Source organism: Ammospiza nelsoni, chromosome 6, assembly GCF_027579445.1.
Source record: "Ammospiza nelsoni isolate bAmmNel1 chromosome 6, bAmmNel1.pri, whole genome shotgun sequence".
Taxonomy (NCBI): Eukaryota; Metazoa; Chordata; class Aves; order Passeriformes; family Passerellidae; genus Ammospiza; species Ammospiza nelsoni.
Genome location: NC_080638.1, coordinates 30,774,514 through 30,796,320, shown reverse-complemented (window position 1 = coordinate 30,796,320; position 21,807 = coordinate 30,774,514). Strand labels below are relative to the sequence as shown.

The following is a 21,807-nucleotide window of genomic DNA, read 5'->3' as shown; positions in this document are numbered from 1 at the left end:
TACAGAGTGATTTCTGTTAATTCATGAAGGTGGTTCTGTGCAAAACTGTCAGTTTCTGGGGTCCTGCTGTTATAATGAATTTGGGTCTTTTGGCCATATTGCTTAGTTTAGGATCCCTGTGTTTGTGTCACGTGGTGGATAACACTGGGCTCGTGCCACAGCTCACAAGAGGGAGGTCCAGACCCAGGCTGTTACTCATGTTTATTAAGTGATGTGTTTCTGGGCACTCAGCCTGACATTACTTTGTTGCTCAGCAGTTTATTGACACCAAATCCACAAGTTTCTTTAAAAAAGAGTAATGTTGTTTTTCATTCTTCTCCACACCATTGGATTTGGTACTCCATGGCTTGAGTGGAATGAGATTGGGCTCCAGATTTTCATACGGCCCTGATCAATAGTGGTCTTGTTTTGTGAGCTGTTGTGAACAGTCCTGCTGTGACAACCACAGTAAACACAGGCAGGGTTGTTCTGTACTCTGGACAGAATTGAAGGGCAACACTGGAATTATGCTGCCTTCTCACTTTCCTGTCTCCTCCCCAAAAAATTAAAGAAGGAAAAGGCAGTAAGCATAGGAGTGTGTTTCTAACATGTTTAGTGATGCCACATGTCTTCATGCTCTACAGTCTGCACCTCAAGGGTTTTTAGTATAGTTCTCTCACACCTTGCAGTGTTTGCCCTTTAAATAGGAGCATGACAGCAGTCAAACCTTTAGGACTTTGATTTTTTCTCAGCTTATACGGTGTCCTCTTGGCTGTAGGGTGTTCTGTGGTAATAAGCAAACTTGCACTTATTACTTGTGGTAATAAGTGACTTGCATAAGGGTTTGAGTTGAGTGGGAGAGCTGTGACCCAATGTACCTTGAGGAGATGCTTGGTTTATCACAGGCATGTGGAAAGAAAAAAAAATAATATCCTATTTTAGTCTAAGGTACAATCCTACAATAATTTGGCTTAAACCTTTAGAATGTGACTTTATGACACCATTTACAGTATATCAATTTGGTAGGGCATGTTTTAGACTTTTACTAATCTATTCAGTTAGTCTTGTGCTGTTTATGAAATCATGTTGCAGAAAAGGAAAGTCATGTTGTACTGTAGGACACAGATGTTAGACATATGATGACTAATACAGAGTTTGTGCTTACCACTTGTAATTCAGCAGTAGATCTGTGATGAACTGATCTGCAAGTGAAAGTGTCCAGGCAATAGTTTACCTTCAGAGGTTGTCTTGATCAGATTCTTGGGGCTGTCAGAGATACCTTCTTTAAAGCTGACTTTTGATCCATGTTTCCTGAATGTTCAGTAATCATTAGAATTGTTCAGTAATGGTACATAGAAGAATCAGTTTCCTGTGAATAAAGCTATTAAAAAAATGCTTGTCAGATTTTTATACACATTGGTAATGGATTTATTTGACTAGCTTTTATTACCTGGTCAAGTTTTTGTAGAAAACTGTGATGAAGCACTAAAGTAGAGTGCAGTACCAAGCAGAGAATCATACATACTATGTAAAGATCCAAGTTAAAGTCAACAACCCGAGATGTGTTCTGTTCAAGTACATGCTGGATCTTATTCAGTGTCCCATTTCAAACAGCTGGGGATGTTCTGGGGTTGGTTGAAATCCATTTTCTGAAAATTGTCCCACTTAATCCCTTTCCTCTGGAATACTGTGCTTGCATTCCCTGCACACTCTCCCCATCTGCTTTTGATTTGTTCTTCCTGACATTTGCAAATGAAAGTGACTCTTACTGATCTTTCATTCTTGCCCTTGGATTTATTCCAGGTTTCTTACTAGCATGATGCTCTGTTGAGGTCTTTCAAATCACTAGATCCAGCTACTAAAGATTTCTTGTTTACCCTTATCCCAATTTAATGTCTTAATGCATAAAACTTCCTTATACTTTTCAATTTGGTTGAAGCCACAGGCTCTCTGAGTCTTAAATAGAACTGTTGACAAGTTAAATAGATGCTTTATGGGTTGAGATATAGACTGTATTATTGAGACGTCATATACTTTGTGTGACCGTACAGCATCTAAATGGGTGTCTTTTCTTCTTTTTCTTTCTCCCCTCTAGGTTCTGTAACTGATAAACCATCAAGCCAGGGTAATTCGGGAAGGAAAGGTGAGTGGAGTCCTGTGCTTCACCAACTTTTGTAACAGCAGCTGCCTAGCCAAGTCCCTTAAGGTAGCTCAGAACATGGGTTCCTAACCAGCTCCAGGGTACAAGGGTGGATGTGCCACTAGAGCTCCCCTTCAGGAGGAGGAGTAAGATGACTGTTCTGCTCCCTGTGGAGTAGAAAAGGGTGTTCTCTGCTCTGTGCTTCTCAGTTGAGTTAAAGTACAAGAAAGCTGAGCTTCCTGAAGGAATGGCTGGTCCAGAATAAGTTCTGCTTGCTCACCTTGAAGTCACATATTGAGCATTGCTCAGTAAAATCCCTAGAGATTAGGAAGGCTGTCAGTATGATCTGTATTCTGGGAAACAGGAGTGCCAATGTCATGGCTGTGGCTTTGTATGCATTGAAAGTTGGGGATTTTTAACAGTGCATAAAACCCTCTGGCCAGCTGGAGCAGTGCTGGTTTAAACCTTAGCAGTGCTTGGACACCTCGCAGGCACTGATTTTTCTTCTTTACACTCCTATCTTCAGCCCTTGCCCTTCCTGAGCAAAGCATTAGATGGGTCATTGTTCTTCCGTTGTGAATATTCAGAGCTCTTCCCTGTGTCCTCTGGTTTGCATTCGCTGCAATAGCTTTGGGAGGGTTCACCACTGAGGTATACATTGAGGAGCACTCAAATATGTCTTTAGGCCTTTTTCACACCCTAATTTTCAGCCTTTTTCCCCTCTAGCCCCAGTGGAGAGTCAAGTTTTGAGTTTGTGTCTGTACTCCAGGAAAACTGTGCTGAATGCATCCTCACTTCTGCTGATGAGGATGAATGCTCTGTCCTGGGACAAGTTCCTCTTTTGATAAGCAAAGCAGGATTTTTAGTGCTAACTCTCTAAACCAGTTATTCCTGACACTTCAGAATGAAGGAAAACACTGACAGGGACACCTTCCATGCTGGGAATGTCAATCAGGTCTGAAAGCACTTAATGGGGATTTGATTGCTCTGTTCAGAGTAGAGATGTATTTTGAGCATATCTGCTCTGCAGCCTATTGCTTGTATATAATAGCTTAAGGTAAGGAGAAGAAATATGCAAGGAAAACTACTTAGCTGAGACTGAATACTGAAGCCTGTTTCTTATTTTAGGTAAGGATATGTCTCTTTAAACATGTAATTATGCATTAATGTGTAATTGGCACCTGAACACATGGTTATAATTCTGTTAATGCAATCATTGCCAGTCTAGCCTGAAGTACAAGCAAATCAAATAGCTCTTGAAATCTGCATTATTTTGGAGTTATTTGTAGACTTTTTACCTGGGTAGTCCTGGTCTAGAATTGAAAGCAGCTGACATTGGATTTCATGAGAAACAGGAGCAAAATGGGAAAACATCTGAACTTGTTTTTTTCTTCCACACTCCCTTTATTAACTCAAGGGTTGGAACAAGCAAAAAGAAAACTGTAAATGGTATGAACTAATTTAAAATTTGTAATATAAATTGATTCTCCTTGGTGCTGCCTGTGGCATCCTGTTTCAATGATGGTATGCTTGGTCATGTGGCTGCAGAAACGTGCAGTAGCTGTCAAAGGGGAAACGTTTCCCTTTGGGCCAGAATGCTTCAAGCAGTCTTGTAAACTTTCTGTCTCCTGCAGTTCTGAATCTGTTCATATCTGCTAGAAACCCACACATAAGCAAGTCTGGCCCTATTCCATCATGTTAGAAAAATACTTATGAAAAGCTATTTAATGGGCCTTTTAAAATCAAGAGGGCTGTTAGAAGCTGTAATAATTTGGTTTAAAGTTTGATGGACATAGCATTACTTTTTCATCTTGTGGTGAAAATGACTAATCTAAAAATGAATTCGTCCTTCTTATCAGTTTTTTTTTCCTTGCCTTAAGTTACCCTGATTCAAAGTTCCAGTATCGAGTCCTTTTGGAAGGAAGCTGGAATCAAGAACAGCCTGGCTTTCTTGAAGCAAGGTGGTTGCTGCAGGTCTGGCTTCTCTGATGGCAAGCCAGCATGAACATAACCATTTGTTCTAGCTGAGTGTTCAGACACTTGATACAAAGATTGCCTTTTGAAAGGTGACAAAAAGGGCAGGAGGAAGAGAGGTCCAGCAGGAACTGGGTCAGTGATGACTCTTCTATTGTAGAGGCACAGCCTGGAAACTTCTGATACCTCTTTGGGCAACTGCCATCTGATTTGGGAGCTTTTGGAATTTTCCCATTGCACAGCAGACTCCTCCCTCTCTCCATCCCTGAGTGAGGATCTTGTAGTCAAAGAGCATATCTGGCTCAGAATAGGTACTCTGAGGAAGACAAAGAATAGCTAAGACTTTCAAAAGTGATTTCTTTTTTCTCATTCATACAGGAATGTAAAATATGAGCTAATAAACTTCGTGCCTTTCAAGTCTTCAGGGCAAAAGGGTGGAAGCTGCTCTGCCTTAGAAACAGTGTGGATGGGTAGGCTTATGCTGCTGGGTAATAAATGAAGACTTTACTAGCATACTAGCTCGCCTTTAGAAGAAGCAAATTAATGTTGGAAGGAGAAAAAGGCTGGTTACTGGTAATAAATCTTTCTCCAGATCTTTTCCCCTCTTTTCCTTCGTGTTAAGCTCCAATTTCTGGGGCTCAGTAGGTATGTTCGAGTACCAGAAGATACGAGGTAACACATGATTCCACTCACAGGCTCTCTCATTACTGATGAGAAGAAAACAAAATGGCTTCATGTTCATGTGACTTGGCATGTTCCAGAAAGTGGTTCTGTGGAGCTTTCTGCAGAGAACAAGCAAGCATGCTGGCAAGAGATACTTCTTCTTTCAAAATTCCGTGCTCTGGTTATCCATATTTACATTGCTGCTATTGCTGTGTGATGCAATGCCAGTTAGTCATACAATTTGCCCCATAAGGTAATTTAAATAAAATTAAATTGGCACCAAACCTAAAACTTTAAAATAGGCCATATTGATTTGTTCTGAGAAGTGTTCAGTTGCTGGAAGGCAGAGCAGACCTGGGCCTGGGGAGATGGAGGTATGTTTGCATGAGGTGGAATGGAAACCCAGGCCCTCCAGGGCATGCTTGCTGTGTGACTTTGCGGCTCAGACACTTACCCATATCCTTTTAGTGCTGAATTTTTCCCATAAGCAAAGAACAAGTTCCCAAGAAATGTAATTGCTCTTCAGTGAGATTAGGATATCCAGAACCTGCTTTTGCTCTTTGTACTGTCCTTTCCCATAAGGAACTTCTTGCATTAATTTGCTCCAGTTGCTGCTTAGTTTGATGGTCCTGAGACACTAGGAAAATGCATGCTGTCCTCTAGAGGTCTGGATCTCCCCAGTCTCTCCCTCTAGGATGTTGTTAATGTTTTAAAAAGCAGTGAAATGCATCCTTGGAGCCAACCTTACTGGATTTCTTCCTGCCTAAAGAATGCAGAGCATTCCTTTCCAGCCACAGGGACATTGTGCCATACTTTGAGACAAAAGAAGTAAACATGGAACAAAATAAAGTTTTCTTTTCTTTATCTGGAAAGTGTTGGGGCTTTAGCTCGGATTCAGCATGTTGCAATCAGGAGTAGTGCCTTTACAGTCACCAAGAAGGTTTTAAACGTAGTCTGGTTAGGAATCAGAGGGATGTAAAAAACAGCCATGTAACTGCTTATCTCTGTAAATTCACCTGGTCTTCCTTCTAAAACTGGAAACAGTGAATTAAAAGTGAGTGAAGAGGAAATATATTGAAGTGGGGATACTGGTTCATTAATGGTAGTTTACAGTTCTGGACACTGTATGATACCATTTTCAAACCAACTAAATGAAGGAAGTGGGAAAGGATGGATCCCAGTAATCTGGGATTTAAAAGTGATGCAACTGCAGGGTAAATTTGGGCAGGCGTACCTTTCAGTGTCAGTCATGAAGAGTCTTGAGTAGTATGAACTCCCTTTTTTTTTTTTATAAAGTCTTTTGCAGTGCAAAACGTTCCAGGCCTGTTTTGACTTGTCTTGTTTCCCTATTGCAAAAGCTGACAATAGCATCTGCAATTGCCTGAACAGTTGTTGGTGAGATGTAAGCTCTGATGGACCTGCAGAAAGCAAAGCCCAGGCTGAGCTTGTTGTACACTTACTATCTTATGTGTAGACATGACTCTTGTATGGAGCTGCAAAAAGTTATTTCTCAGTGAGTTTTGCAGTGTACAAGATAACACTGAAATGGTTTGAGAAACTTAAGATGAGCAACTTGAAATTCCTGCTGAGAAACCTAAGATGAGCAACTTGAAATTCCTGCCAATTAAACATGTAGAATTGGGTTCCTTTTTGTGTGTTTAACTGTCAGAAATTAGTTTAAAGGCAGGCTTTGTTGGCAGGAAAATCCTGGGCTGCAATTGTGGGCAAGTTGGCCCATTCTGTGGCTTTTTTCGTGCTTTTTTCCAAGAGTCTTACCTCTAGAAAATGCTAATGGCCCAGTTATGCAGCCAAGAGACTGAACAATTTGAATCAGTAATGAGCCATTAGTGTGAGTCAGTAATTAGGCTGAGCGGTAAAGGGCGAACACTCTCCTCAGGCAAACCCAAGCAAAGGAGGCTTGTGCTGATGAAAATAAATGGAGCTGCTTGTAGCTGGGGTCCTGGAAGCTTTATCTGCTGGTGGTAAGAAGTCAGGTGCAGCTGGCCCTAATTCACCTGCCCTCAGCTTGGAGGTAGAAGAGCACATGGCCTCCACAGGGGCTTGAATGGCTCACAGAAGACAGACAATACCTTGACATAAACCATCAAATTGAAATGTGACTAAAACATCAGACTGGGTCTTTGGTCTTCACCTTCTCCAGATCTTTCTGGATTCAACCCAGTGCTGTGTATTGAAACACAACTGTGCTGTTACACAAATCGAGCTTCAACTGCGTCTCCAGCCTCATGAACACAGAAAATGCTTTGGTGTCTTTAGCAGTTAGTGGAGAATACAGCAAAAGAATATTGTGTGGCTTTCATTAGTAAGATGAAGTAAATACAAGTTTATCGAGGCAATATGAAGTCAAGTGATGATTCTAGTTGGTGAACACCATCTTATGTTTAATTTCTTGCAGAACATTAGCAAGTAGCAAGTCTGCAGAGCTACCGAAACAATTCATCTGGATCCCTTATGTTTAATGCATATATTTAAATAAAAAATATATACTAATTTAGAAATCCAGATGGAGAATTTTAATGCAATTATCATTTTCTGAACTGTTTAACTTCATCGTGTAATGTTCCTAGACCAGGACTGATGTGTTTTTCAGGTATTTTATAGGTAAAAGATACACATGTGGTGAAAATGTGCACAAACAATTTGATGCTTGTCAATATAGCTGGGTGTGTAGTGTAGCTCAGTGGAAAGTCAGACTGTACTATACGTATGTATTAAGTCTGCTTCCTGAAAGCAACCAATTTGCTATATGTGTGTGCTACAAGAGTACTGCAAGTCCTTCAGATGAGCAAAAGCTTGATTTGTTCTGCCACACATTGATGGTGACAGTTTCTCAGTCTACCCTGTTAAAATCAGGGAGTTAAGAAAGAATCTATGGGAGAAACATGAATATGTGCTGCTTTTTCTGAAACTAGGATAAAAGCTCAGTTGACTGAGGAGTTATGGGGTTAGTGTAAAAAAAAAGCAGTCCTGCAATAGCTCAAGTGAGCTGTGAGCAAAATTTCTGTAGATGGAATTTGTAGCACATAAGATTTTGCTTAGCTCATATTTATATTTCCAAGCAAGCTTAGCAATGGAATTGAAGTTTGCTTCCCTATTATAAGAATAGTTCTGTAAAAAATGCTCTTAACTTAATCAGTAGGTTTGCCAGCTTGTAAATAGTCAGAATTCTCCCTGGTTCCTATTGCTGTCTCTATACTGTGTATCATCTACAAAATTATTTATTAAGTTCCAGTTAAATGTAACTGTAGAAAGCAAGTCAATTTCACAGGTATGGTAGAGTATAGTTTGCCAACATAACAGATTTTATTAAATAGCAAGAACCCAGCCTTTAAATGGGAATTGTGATCAATTTTTTGAGAACAGAGGAATGTAATTTTACAATACCGTGTATATTGGATAACTTTTCCAGAGCAGAGCAATGTTCTAAAAAGCACTTAGATATATCACATGAAGCAAACAGATTTTTGAAATACTAAAGTCTAGAAGTAAAACTTCAAATTTGTTACATAAACAGTAGAACTGAAAACAATTCTTTCGGTTCCCCACATTGCTGCCTTGTCTGAAATTGTTTATTTTCATCAAGACTTTTTTTGTGGGCCTCAGAACATATGTATCAAATTTGAGACTGAAGAAAGTTTCATTGGCAAGTATAAAAGAAGGCAAATTCTGTTTTAAAGTGTATTTTGTTTGATACAATGCAAGAATTCTGCTTTCATCTAAAAAGTAGCAGTTCCAATCAGTAGCTTAGTCTATATAATATGACTTAATAAAATTGTAGTTTACAAGTGTTATTATAGCAATCTACAGACAAGTCCTGTCTGTAATGTCTTAAGAACAGCTGTAAATGTTTTTAAATTATGAAGTCATAGTATTGAGCAGCCTGGTGAGTAGATCTAACAAGTAGACTAGCAATTGATTAAACAACATCTGTTAAGGTATTATTAACTGTTTATGTGCTATACATGGATTTCTGGTGTCTGATCATTGCAGCTTGCAGAGAAATGGAATAAATTTGGCATCTGTCACTTGGTTTTGTTGTTAAAATACTTTATGTAGGCTCAAAACCTTTTCTCTTTTTAAAGAGTTGACATTATTCTTCTCATGCTTTATACAGTCTAGACATCTGAATGTTAGTGTTGTTTTCTTTCAAATCAGAGTAATGCACCAGGAAATGTGTTTTGTCGTGGTGCAGGTGTTTGGTCAAGGGGCTGGAAATACTTTTCTTTCAACTCCTTTGCCCCCTGAGCTCTGTCAAAGTTTCTCTATAAGAGAAATAAACTATGAAATTGTGATGGGTAATCTTGAATGCATGCAGACCATGTGTGCCCTTAAATAAGGTAGGGAGAAGCTGGAGAGACAACCCCAATGTTTGTTTAAGTTCCTGGGATGGCACCTAGGGAAATTAAAGCTTCTTTACAACAGATCTATCTGGAATAATAGCTTTCCTCTGTGTGCTCATCTGGACTTTTCTTCTATGTTGACTGCAAGGGAGCTGTACTGCAAAATGCTTTGATAAAGGCTAAGGATGGGAGAAGTCTTCCCCACAGACTGAATTTTCTAGGCAGTGTCCGTGTCTTTTATTACATGTTCCTGTGCTCAGCTCAGTGCTCAAGTTTCTGATGGGACCTTCGGGTGCTGCAGCAAAGCAATTTGTGTAAGGACTTGACAGGTTTCATCTGAACTGTTCAGCTTCTCACAAATATGCCATTAAATTAGATGATTCTTAAAATCAGCTGTCTCTGGTTCATTTTGAACAATGCATCTGTAGATGTCTGGCAGTCTGTAACTTGAGGATTGACCTTCACCTTTAAAATAAAAATATTTCAGTGTTGAGAAGGTGTTGTCACTTATACCCTGTGTACACTGAGATGCTTTATTCTGTACATACACATTTCCTTCTGAAGCAGGAACCTCCTTTGGAGGTCCTTCCAGCAGTATTGTTACTGTATCTGATTCCCTCTGTTCTCCATTCCTTCCCTCACAGAGAACAACTGTTCCTTTGGTGTCATAATCAAATAGAAAACCTCCTTTAGACAATACTCAGATTCTGGGGTGAAAAAACTGGGGCTGTGTAGTTAGAGAACAAAATTGTACTCACTCACTAAAGCTCTGACACTCCTCTTTAATGATTCAGGGAGGAAAAAAACCTGTGGAAACGAGCAGTGGAAAAACATATATTCCCCCTCCCCTCCTTTTTCTTCATTTTCACACATGCAATACAGATATAACAGTGAGGTATCCATTCTTTTTGCCTGCAAGGAAATGAAAAGGCGTATTGTAAGCCCAAGGCTAGTCTGGTTGTCAGCCAGGAATGAGTCCTCTAAAGGAGAAAGGGAGAGGGGCTGGCGAGAGAAGAGGCTGGAAATGAGGAGCTGGAAGGGGGAAAGCACACTCTGAGATAGGTTGGCTGCACATGGCTAGAGGTGGCAGGGGTCTTGTGCTTCCTCAGTATGCAGGTGTTGGGAGAAAGGAAGGCAGCATATACACAGGCATGTGTCTGGGGGAGCAGGGTCAAAAATTTAGACTATTTACTTAATCCCTTGGAAAGGCTTTTTTTCTCTTCTGTTTTCTTTTTGTGTTTAACAGACTGCTTTACAGGGGACACGTGTGGTAATTAACACATGCAGCTGTAGGGCTTCAGCCATATGTCTGAATTTCAAATGGCCATTGATCTGGCAAATTTGCTGCTGCTGTCTCCAACCCCCCACTTACAGGCCTTGAAGATGTGGGAGAATTTATAGAGTCTTTACCTTGAAGAGACCAGAGCTAGAAGGAGAGCAGTAAAGGGGAATGTGAGTGATAGTGGGGAGAGAAAGAAGAAAGAGTGGTACTGCAACCACACCATTCTATGCCCCTTGCCCCAGCTCACTGTATATTACCAGGTAGCTTCAGAAATGTTTCCAAAGCTAGGGATCTTGTTTTTAGTATATAAAGCTTGCATAACAATTGTTAATTTTTTTGACTTGATCAGAATCACAGTTCCTTTAGGCATTTCAGATGTGCTCCCTTTTCTACAGCTGCAGCTATCTGGGCTCGTGCACAGCCTAGAAATGAAAGGGTGGAAGTTGATTGTGGATTTTGAGCAGCCTTTCAGGGGAGGTAGTTGAGGAGGGGAGTGTCTGTTGGGCTGTATGGAAACAGAGAATACTTCACATCAGAGCAGTGGCTCCTGGAAAAAAAGGGAAAAAAAATGATATATTGTAGGTAGAATAAAACCAGAGAGGCTAAACTAAACAATCATAAGGTGGTTGTTGCTTTTGCCAGCAGTGATCAGGCAGCTGTTGACAGTGCTATAGAGCTTTTTGCAAACTTTGCTCAAAGTTTGGGGCAATGTCAAGTGCTAAAAATCTTGCTATGAGATATGGTGCCTTAAGCAAAATATTTCTTTGTGTGGAAACTTTTTTGCTCACTGTTTTATTTCAAATGGCACTCAAGGCAGTGAGCCAAATGGAAGATGGTTCAAAATTAAGATACTGCAGCTTAAAATTCTGCAGTATCTATAATACTTCTAGTGTTTACAGGGTGAGATATAAAAGAGTTCTTCTACCAAGTACGAAGCTATAAAAATGTTAAGCATCTCTTCCTCTACTTCCTGTCCTTCAATCTAGTTGTAAACATTCTCAGTGCTAGCTATTGCTGATTTCTTGATCTCATCACTCACTCTACAGTGTAAGTAATGCTGGCACTTTAGAGGTGTTTCTGCTTTGGATTTAAAAAAAAAAAAGCCACCAACAAACACTCCAAACTAGTCCAGCTCTTGCTGACTGTGATTTATGCAGCCTGTATAATATTGGTAGTCTGTTTCTCTGTGTTTTGCCTATTCTCTCCAGTTTCCCTGTGAAGCTTAGTGCCAGGACTGTGGAGCAGCCATGTATTACGTTGCCTGCTCTAACTCACCTCTCTCTTCTCAGTTCATTAATACAGACAGTACTCCTTCTTGGAACAAGATGGCCTAGCATCCCTTCTATGGATTGGCAATAGCTTTTCCAAGTAGTTTTGTTGTAGCCTATATTGATATGCATTTGGATGCCGTTTTTATTACACAGATATAGAGCCTAATTCTTCTTTATTCAGTGTTTATTACAGCTTATTTCCCTTCAATTGTTAATCTTCCTGAAGAATAAGGTTATTTCAGTTCTTCCTCTCATCTTCATTACCTTGATCCTTTTCTGTAGGAAAAAAAAAAAAAAGGAAGTGCTGGATTTACAGCTGTGTAATTGCTGGGTTGTATTTACCACACAAAGCTTTTCTGTGCCATTTGACTTATGAAGGTGTCTCCTGGTCAAAATGAGCTTTGGAGACTCTGCTTTGAAACTGCCTGCCATCCCTACAGCCAGCTGCTATTGGTACTTGGTAAAAATGTGATCATTCTTCAGCAAATGTATTAAGTAGTCATGTTTTTTGGTAATAGGTAGTTTTTGGTGCTATGTGTTATGACCATACCAAGAAACCATGTATTTCCCCTGATTCTTTTAGGTGTGTCTCCATTTCCCCTCAGGTATGTGTCTCAGTAGGGGACGGCATTAGACTCTTGAAGGACAGCTTAAGTACACAGCTGAATGAAAAATATTCTTTGCTCCCATTGGGAGCCTCTTTCTGCAGGCTGTATGTGGTTTCTAGTTTTGAAGGCATTCCAATAGCCTTCCCAGGTGTTGTCCTAGCTGATTTTTTACATACTGAAATTGCTGCTGGTTCATAAGGAGAAGAGCCACTTTCCATGGTGGTCGAGATTCATTTCTTTAGCAGTGCAGAGCATTGCTAGCAGCTGTGAAACATCAGTCTGCAATGACAGGCAGGCTGAGATCCTGTCTGAAAACTTACCAGATGACAGAAGCAGAGCCTGGAAGCTGAGCTGGGACTCTGAGCTTTGTTCTCCTTCTCCTTTCTCAACAAGCAGTTGATCCAGAGTGTTTTAAACATTCTTAGATTGCTGGTGGGGATGGGCTCATAGCTTGTCTGCTGCTAGATGCTATGTCCTGAAATCTTCTTAATTATTCATTTTTCTTTATTATTGTGAAATAAACATACAAGTCAATATGTGGTACTTACATGTAGCATTTCTAGGTAAGCTGTTCAGTAGGGCTAATGGACTCTAGTCCAAGGAGGGATTTTAGTGTTGTCCCTGCTGCTGCATAGCTTATTTCAGAAGATATATGAACGAAATAAAAGAATGAATTTTGAAATCATGGGATTGGGAATATGGTTATCTTTCAAGGTAAAAGTGTTGTATAGCTTATACAGTAATTGAAAAAAAAAAAGAGAACATTTTGGTTTTTAACTCAGTAAAGTAGCCAGAATGGCAGTTGGGTAGAAAAATGCAGCAATACCAGGGAAATAGTCCCTTCTTCCAAAGAATTGCAGTACTTTAACTATGATGGAAGGGAGGGACTAAGCTCAAAGGAAGAAGGGCTTGAATCTGATAGAGTGGAAATGGTAGATTAAGAAAATTACTTGTATCTTAGCAGCTCCCTCAAGAGCCTTTGAATGGATATGCAGGTCCTTTTTTTTCCTTTGGTTTTTTTTCTGCTTTTCCTGGCAATTTGAGCCACTCTGGAAGTGAACTTAAGGTTTTTTACTTAAATCAAGACAATTAAAATCACTGACAACCTACCTGTCACTCTTTGAGACAGTGACATAACTGGAGGCTTGGTTCTGTAGGTCAGAGCTGATGACAAGAGCATGTATTTCTAAGTCACAGGATGATTTCTGTTTGCTTAAGGAATAAAACTGCTGCTGGGATTGTTACAGAAGAGTGAGAATAATAAGCCTCTGAAAGTGGGGGAGGGCACAGTGGGGACAATGTCTTCACAGCTTGACACTGATTCCACATTGGTCAAAAAGAAAGCTTTTTGTGCAGATCTAAACTGAAGATGGTCTCAAAAGTAACCTGACCTTTATTACGTATTTCACCTTTTTAACAGATAAGGTTCAAATCTGGCCTTGGGCATTTATTTTTCCTATTACTTCCAAATTTTTGAAGAGACCTCTTTTGCCTTTTGGGAAGGAGTTTGGCTGTGAATTCTGAAAACTGCAGTAAGGTAAATCTATGCACACTGACAGGTCTTCTCCATTTAAGCTTCCTTGCATTTGACCTCAGAAATGCTCTGATAACCAAACTAAAATCCGATCATATGCTTCTTTATCCCATATCTTATGTGTAAATTGCTTTTATAGAGAAGATCATCTCTGTGTTGGAGTTTGGCCCAGAAATGAACTGAGAGTTCTGGCTCTAAATAACAGGACTATGTACAGGTTCCTTATTCTGAGTTACATCTGTACTCAGACTACCTGTGGGGTACTGCTGCTTCTTGTCCAAAAGTCCAAGCCTGCAAAATTGGTTAAGACTGTGGTTTACTGTTTACAATTTGGAGAGAAACTGGTGGCTAGTCAAGAAATCTTATTTCACAGGTTTTGAGGTTTTGAATCCCTCACTTATTACTCAGTAGAACAAAAGAGAGATCACACAAACTTTTGGCTCCCTCCTGTCCTCCTAAATTAGTTGATTGCACTATATTGGGGATTTTAGCTTGAGAAAGGGGAGAGCAGAGGGTGAGTCTCAAGTTTGAATTAGGTGAATGCTCTTAAATAATGGCTTCAATAATCTTCAGATAGTTTGTCTTCTGCTTGGAAGCATGCCCATACACTTGAGAAAAATGTTCTTTGGAATGCTACATTTCTGTAAGTGTGTTAAAACAACAACTTTTCACGAGTAGTGAAGCAAATGTACATGACAAGAAAGTTCACTAACAGCTCAGCTTAATTCTCTGATCGTTATATCTTTATTTGCTGGTTCAAATAACATGTAGTATCTCTGCATTGACACCAAAATCCCTAGGAGTTTTGCCATCAAAATGGTGAAGTGTAATGGCTCAATTTTCAACTGCCTTGTCTTCCATGCTGCAGTACTAGGAAGATGTTTTTCTCCCCAGAAAGGTTTGCACAGCTTACAGAAGGGAGTTGGGTGTTTTAAGTGGTAATTACCTTAAGGGTTTGGTTCAACCTGCAAAGTTCAAATCTGAATCTGGATCTGAACTTTCCCAGAGGCAGAGGGTGGTTTTGGACATTGTATTGATTTGACCTATTATAGTGCAAGCTCTGAAATGCAGGTTCAAATGTGGGCTGGGACTTTGTATCTTTCCAAGTATGAGACATTAAGGGTCACTTTTATGTGACACATAATTGAAATAATATAAAACTGGATCTCATGTTGGGGAAGGTGTCTACAGCATTATGTTTGAAGGGTAATACCTTAATTTTTCAAAAGATGCTGTTTAAAGACTGTAAAGAATGAGAGGTTAGAGGGGAGGTTTCTTTTGGCTAATTACTGTAGAACTGCCTTTAGAACTTAGACAGTAAATAAGGACTTTGGATTTTAGAGAGATTCTGTCTGAATCTCAAGATTCAATAGTTTTAAGGCCACTGAACCCCAGAGACTAGAGCATTGCTATTAATGAGTGCTGCTCCAGACTGCTTTTGACACGTTTGCTTTTGAAGGACCAGACCCAGGAAGAGGGAGCTCTTTGTTTGTGGTCAGAATAAACTCATTGTACACCCAGACAATTAACTCTTCAGTCGACTTGCCAGCCTCTGTAAAGCACTCCGCTCCCCTCTCTGTCTACCTCCAGTTCTATTCAGACACTTAAGCACACCAGTGTTTTTTGTTTATTATTCTGAAAAAGTCCTTCACAAGAATAGTCAAGCAGATCAACATTGTCCTCCCAGCAGCATTTATCTCCGCCTGGCAGTGAGTGTGTCAATCAGGAATCAAAAAGCCAAACAGAGGAGGCTTTGAATTGTGTCACAGGGGTCAGAGTTACTTCCAGCTGTCTGTGCATGGGATAGGCTTTCTTGCAGGGCAAAGAATTGTGCTGCCAAACAAACACTGAGTACATTGGACCACAAAGTCCTTGGGGCTTCAGTGGCTTTTTTCATGTTGATGCACCTGCAAGGGAGATGTGAGAAGGAAGTGGGGGGAACTAATGCCTTCCAGAAGGCACAGGGAAAGGCTCCTTATCCTATCTGGTTGATATCTGGAATGCAGTGCTGAAGTAAAGGCTGCCCACATCCATATGGCATACAGAATAGTTGATGTAGGAAGAGAAAAATTACTGCAGTGACAGTGCAAGTCAACCTTTGCACTCAGGAGCCCATTAAGCCCCACAGAGCCCTTGAATGTTTGGCACTTAGGCATATTTTCCCCTTTCTAAGCAAAATTTTGCTTCAGTTGTCCATGTTCAAGTGTTTGGAGGTTGTTATATCCAAAGGCAGCTCATTGCTGCTGTTTCTTAAAATTAAAGCAATAAAGAGTGAGAATGTGGCTTTTGCTGATTTGGTTTAAAAAGCTGTTTTTTTTTTTTTTTAACAGCTGTGGGATCTCCATGCATAGAAGTGGTTGGACTTGATGATCTTAGAGGTCTTTTTCAACTTAAATAATTCCATGGACAGGAGTGTGAAAACTTGGCAGGGAGGTCTATCTGCACTGGTGTGTTTCTATTTCAGCTGCTTGCAAAAACTTACCTTGATTGGCCAGATTGAAAGAATTTTCTTTGCATGAATGCTAACTTTCTGCACTTATGTTGGCAATATATGTCTACACAGAAGTTGCATAGACTATTAAATTAATTATGACTTGCTGAAATTGTTTCATTTAATGTAGGGAAGGATTGTGGTTAAGGCAACAATTTGCACCTCCCCTGCAATACTAGAAAGGACATGTATTTTTGTCTAAGACCCCATGCAGTGCAAACACAGCACACAAGTTTTGTTGTATTTTTTCTTTTTTTTTTTTTAATACTTTAAAATACTCTGGATCTGGGGGTAATACATAAAAATGTCAGAGTCAAAACTGCATCTTCAAGATTCAGGAACTGCATGGATACATGGAACCTAATTGACCTGGCAGCTCTTTGTTTGTCTGCCCGGAGTTACTAAAGCTGCAGGAATGAGTATGTATGACTTGAGTCCCTCAGGAGTACTGGAGCCTGGGAAAGAGCTTCTCTCTTGCTGTAGACTTGACAGGTTTGCTGAAGGTGGACTTTGCTGCGTCGAACAGGACCTGCTAAGAGTTCACTCATTGTCCTGGCTCTCTGTGCTCTAAGTTGCCTATTTAGCTCCAGCTGTGCTCTCTAATGACTCAGCCAAAACCAGATGATGGTAAGTGAAGGAGCCACTTGACACTAGAAGAAGGCTGCCTCCTCCCAGAGCAGAGCTATACACTTAAAATTGTCATCTGCTTATTCTGTCAGTCTGACTCAAGTCTGGAAACCATTGATGTTCAAGCTATAGACTTTAAAAAAAGATTAGACTTTGTATACAGCTTAGATGATTGACTCCATAAACACCTGTGCTCTTCAAAATGGAAGTAATGTTTACAGATTGCCTCATGGATTCCAGTCAGAACATAGCATTAGCCTCCCACATCACATCTCCTACCCAGGAAAAATATGACTGGGCAAGTCATCTGAGTACCTGCATCATCACATTAGCAGACCAAGACCTATGTGCTTCCCCAGCAACATCAACCTTCAGTACATCACTTTTATCTCCTAACTTTTCTCCTTTCTACAGCTTCCATTAGGTAGCTTGAGTTGAGAATGGTGATTCATAGCAGCAGGCAGTTATTTCACATTTTTCCATAGTAATAATGCTTTTTTATGTCAAGGAGTTTACTTTTCTCCTGATGTAATCTAAGTTGCTCATGGCCTTAGTGCTTGTCACTCAGAGTAAAAAGGTCACTTTAACAGGTGTCGTCCTTCTCCCTCAACCCCAGTGTGCGCTACAGTCATTGCAGATGTGGATGCTTGCTGGATGTTTTGCAAGGATAAGACATGGGGAAAGGTCTTCTAGTGAGAGCATAAAGACTTCTTGCCCAGCACTAGATCAGGATGTGCAGTAATTGTCCCTGTTTCAAGTCAATGTCAGTCAAGTGCAATAAAAACTGTTCTTGCTTATGAGCTTCTGACAGTAGTAGAGGAAGTGGAATTCTGGTTTGTATCCGAGACACCTTAATGTGAAAATGCCTTAGGGAATCTTATTTAGACCTGCCTGTTTCACTCTTGTCCTGTGGAAAGATAAAAATACCATTTTAAAGTTGACAGCAATTGAGCAAGAAAAATCTGCTTAACTTTTGCAAGTGTACCCTAGGAAAAGGACACTTACTGGAGGAGTTTTATAGCTTTAAAATATCCCATGAGGAGGTATTCCGGTGAGTGATACTGTCTGTAGACAGTGGTCTTGGAAAAAGAAAGTGGGTATTCATGCTGGGTTGTAAAACTTGGAAGAGAAGTATGCAGTGAACTCCTCCTCAAGGCTCGGAAAATATTCTGCAACCAAGGGATGTGGTTCTGAATTACATGAGTTCTGATTTGGAGCATTGCTATCTAGAGGGATTAGGAAGTAACACTTGATCTCTTTAATCTCTGTGACATGCTGTGCATAAGGAACTATTGCAGTGGCATGCCTGTTTTGAAAGTGTGGAATTTAACAGCTCTTTGAAGAAAGGAAGATACTGTACCCAGTGAACATACTTCATTGCCTTTGTACCCAAAGTAACAGTATTATGTACTTCTCACATAGTATCACAGGAGACCTTATGCCTCTGGAATAGTGAGGGGGTTTGTTCTTTGTTGAAATTTTTATTTAAGGAATACAAAATGTTTTTTCAGAACTTTCAGCTATGTAAAATAGAACTTATGCCTTGTTTGTGAGGAGCAAACAGGCCAGTGGAACAAATGTTCAGTGTGACAAATGGAGTATTGAGCGAGAGGAAAAATCAGATAAGAGCAGGCAAGTATTAGGGTGGTTTTTCTGCCGAGAGGGAACAGCATTGGAACTTGGTGTAAGCTAATTTGGAACACTGAGAGTTACTGAGAATTCTCCAGTTTAAGAAAAAAAATTGGTAGTTTCAGAGTAAGAAACTGGCAGCTGGGAAGTGAGCATGGTGTTTTTAATGAAGTGCAATTTTTGTCTTTTATGTGACTATTTCATGACCTTTAAAAAACAATCAGAAATATCTCTGGCTTTTGATTTTTGAAATATGGTGAATGTAATTACAGGGCTCATGTCTATTGCATTTTTTTCTTCTATGTGTGATGAAAGAACTGTACTTCCTTGAACAACAGGGGAGTAATTATACTTCTCTCTATTTGCAAAACCCTTAATACTGTGCTGGGTGCTGCTACAATGAGGACTTAGTGACAATTTGGCTTTAGTAATCCAGTAAGGAAATGATTGTGTAATCCATTGAGCCATTTTACTGAGATTATCTTAAACAATAGCTTTTAACTGAAGGGTTTGTTTAGTACTCTCCAGTAGCTTAATGGCTAACTTCATACAAAAGCTGCTGCAGAATTCTCTTTAAGAAAAATGTATTTGACAAATTGTAATTGCTGCTGTGTTCCTTGCACATACATGAATGTGAAAGAATCCCCCTGAACCTGAAACAACCCGTGTTCTGCCAAATTTCAAGTAATGATTTGGATCAAATGCTGTGGCTCAGATCCACTTCTAATTTTCCCCCATTGTTGGCTTTTAGGTTGCTGCTTTAAATCTGAAAAGCAATTCTGTAATTACTTGGTGCAGAAGCATTCATGAGAGCAATAAGAAACTTATTATTGCACTGGTCTTTTTTAAAAACCAGGTCTCTTCCTGTTTTGTATAACTTGAGAATTATTCACCTTTCTATGAGTGTCTTCAGCAGTTTGGGGTTGGTTTCTCAATCTTTAAAGCCAGTCATGCTAATTACATTCTGTTGACTGCTTCATTTCAGTGTAAAGTGCCATCCTAAATAAATAGCAAGCCATAGCTGTGGCTCCTGGAGTCTTGCAAAAGCAGAGCAACCTATTCTAACATAAAAAGGGAAGATCAGCTATTTACTTTTATCCAAAGAGCCTTTAAAGGGCAAAACCTTCCTCCTTGTAATTTAAGAAGTATTCAGGATTTTTTTTCAAATCAGTTGCTCAAACTTAAAAAAAAATAAGTACTGCTTATCCAGGTTACTGGTAAAGCCCAATAACAGAAAAGCTCAGAACAAGAGCTGACTGAAGAATGGTGAGTATTTTATCTTCCATGTATTTTTTGTTACACTTGTAGTTTAGCATAAAACCAAATGCAGTGATGAAGAGGAACATGACAACGAGGTGTCTCTCTCATTTCTCTCAATGTCCTTTACTTAAGTGGATCTCTGAGGTTGAAATGGAATTATCAGCATGTTTTTGCTTTCTGTGAACTAGACTACTTTGTGTGGAAATGCATAAAATAAATTAACTGTGGAAGAGGTATTTGAGCTTTTCCTAAAAAAACTGCAAATACAGGTATGGGTGGAAAAAGTCTACAGGCTTCTGTTTTCCATCTCTGCCCTTCCCTTCCTCTTCCAATGGTCTCTTACTTTTGTGAATGGAGCTGATATAAGAGAAGGCTAAGGGCAGTTACTGCTTCCTCTAGGAAGGACTGTCCCATATACGTTTCCTCCAAAGAGTGTTTGCCCTGTGCATCTGATGGTCATGGAGATAGAAAGCCTGGCTTTCCTGGCGTGGACTCCTCCCTCCAACAGATTTTCACTGTGCTACTTTGCATTTGAGGGTACTGCCCACTTTGCTGCTTAGTGTCATTCTTGCCAATAACATATGCAAAGAATAGTTACTAGAAATTGAAGGTTTTAAGCCACTGTATTTCCAACAGGAAAAAAGCCCAATTCTAGATGTAGTAGGCTGACCCTGGCTAGGCACCCGCCAGAGCTGCTCTGACACTCTGCTCTGCAACTGGATAGGGGAGAAAACGTATCAAAATTTGTGAGTTAAGGTCCAGGAGAGATCACTAACCAAATACTGTCATGGGCAAAACAGACTCAACTAAACCTGAACCTAATGTAAGAGAAATTATTGTTCCACAATTTTCCATTGGAAGACACTGCCACCACATTGCAATTAGAGAACATCTTGATGCAGAGATTGTGAATAAAAAAGATTTGCTATTGACCATCCCATTCTAACACCTCTGCAGTAAATACTGGTGCCAGTTCTACACAGGTAAGTTTCAGAAGAATTTTTCTTTTGAGTAAAAGGAGTGAGGAAAAAGACACAATAGGACAGCAATCTCCAGAACCTTTGCTGTCTCGGGAAGTGGCCTGAGTAGCGTAAAGCTTAGTGTAAAACTAAACTGACCTGAAACTAAAAAGGCAATTAATTGCTTTCTGGGGACACTCCCAGGTGATAAACACCAGTGGTTTGAGGAGGGAGGGGGGAGGCTTTTTAAGTGTACCTAAAGGGCTTGGTGCATATTTAATGTAAAATGTTATTGCTTTCAGCAAAAATGATTTTGTTCTGTCTGTCTTCTCTCTTTTCCGGACTTGGCCGGGCCATGTACAAATCCCAATCATTCAACAGTACTGGAGAGTAGATAGTATTTACCTCAATAATGGTAGTTTCTTTTCGATTCTTTCTAACCCTCAATTCAGATGATGGTTCGAAGCCAACGCCTACGATGGAAACCCAGCCTATTTTCGATGGAGAAGGTAAGAACATCCCTTAAATTAACAACAAAAAAAGCTACTCCCCTCTCCCTTTTCTCTAGGATTTATGGTTCAAATGCTTTCTATATCCTGCAAAGCAGACAAGCCAGTGAATCTCATAAATTATCAAAATTTTAGAGTGCCCTTGGGACCTCAGGCATTTTCTCTAATCCTTTTACATTCTCCCCAGTTTTCTGGAATCTAGCAATACACTAGTTGATCAGACTCCAGGTGTAATTTTGGAGGAAAAAGTGTGTCCCAGCAAGTAAAAAAAAGGTGCATCCAATCAGAAGTGGCCACTTCCTTTAGGCTGTCCTTACCCCCTTGCTATCTCCATTCAGATGATGCCAATACTGGGAGTTTCATAACCTCTGCAGTGTGTTAGAGCTTCACAAAAGGAAGGATAATGCTAAACCACAGCTTGTGAATGTTGACTTGGAAGAAAATTGCTGGGAGGTTTCTTTATTTAGCAAATGCTTTCATTGACGCACATACTATTTAAGCAAATGAAGTCATTGTCCTG

At 39.9% G+C, this 21,807-nt stretch overlaps 1 protein-coding gene across 2 annotated transcripts in view; it reads left to right on the top strand.

The window, feature by feature from the left end:
- SMOC1 (SPARC related modular calcium binding 1) overlaps window positions 1-21,807 on the top strand; it is a 127,907-nt gene that overhangs the window by 58,747 nt on the left and 47,353 nt on the right. For both annotated transcript variants that reach the window (XM_059474864.1, XM_059474863.1), the window contains exons 5-6: window positions 2,075-2,122; window positions 21,231-21,287. In XM_059474864.1, coding sequence (XP_059330847.1) covers window positions 2,075-2,122; window positions 21,231-21,287 — 105 coding nt within the window. The remainder of the gene's footprint in view (window positions 1-2,074; window positions 2,123-21,230; window positions 21,288-21,807) is intronic.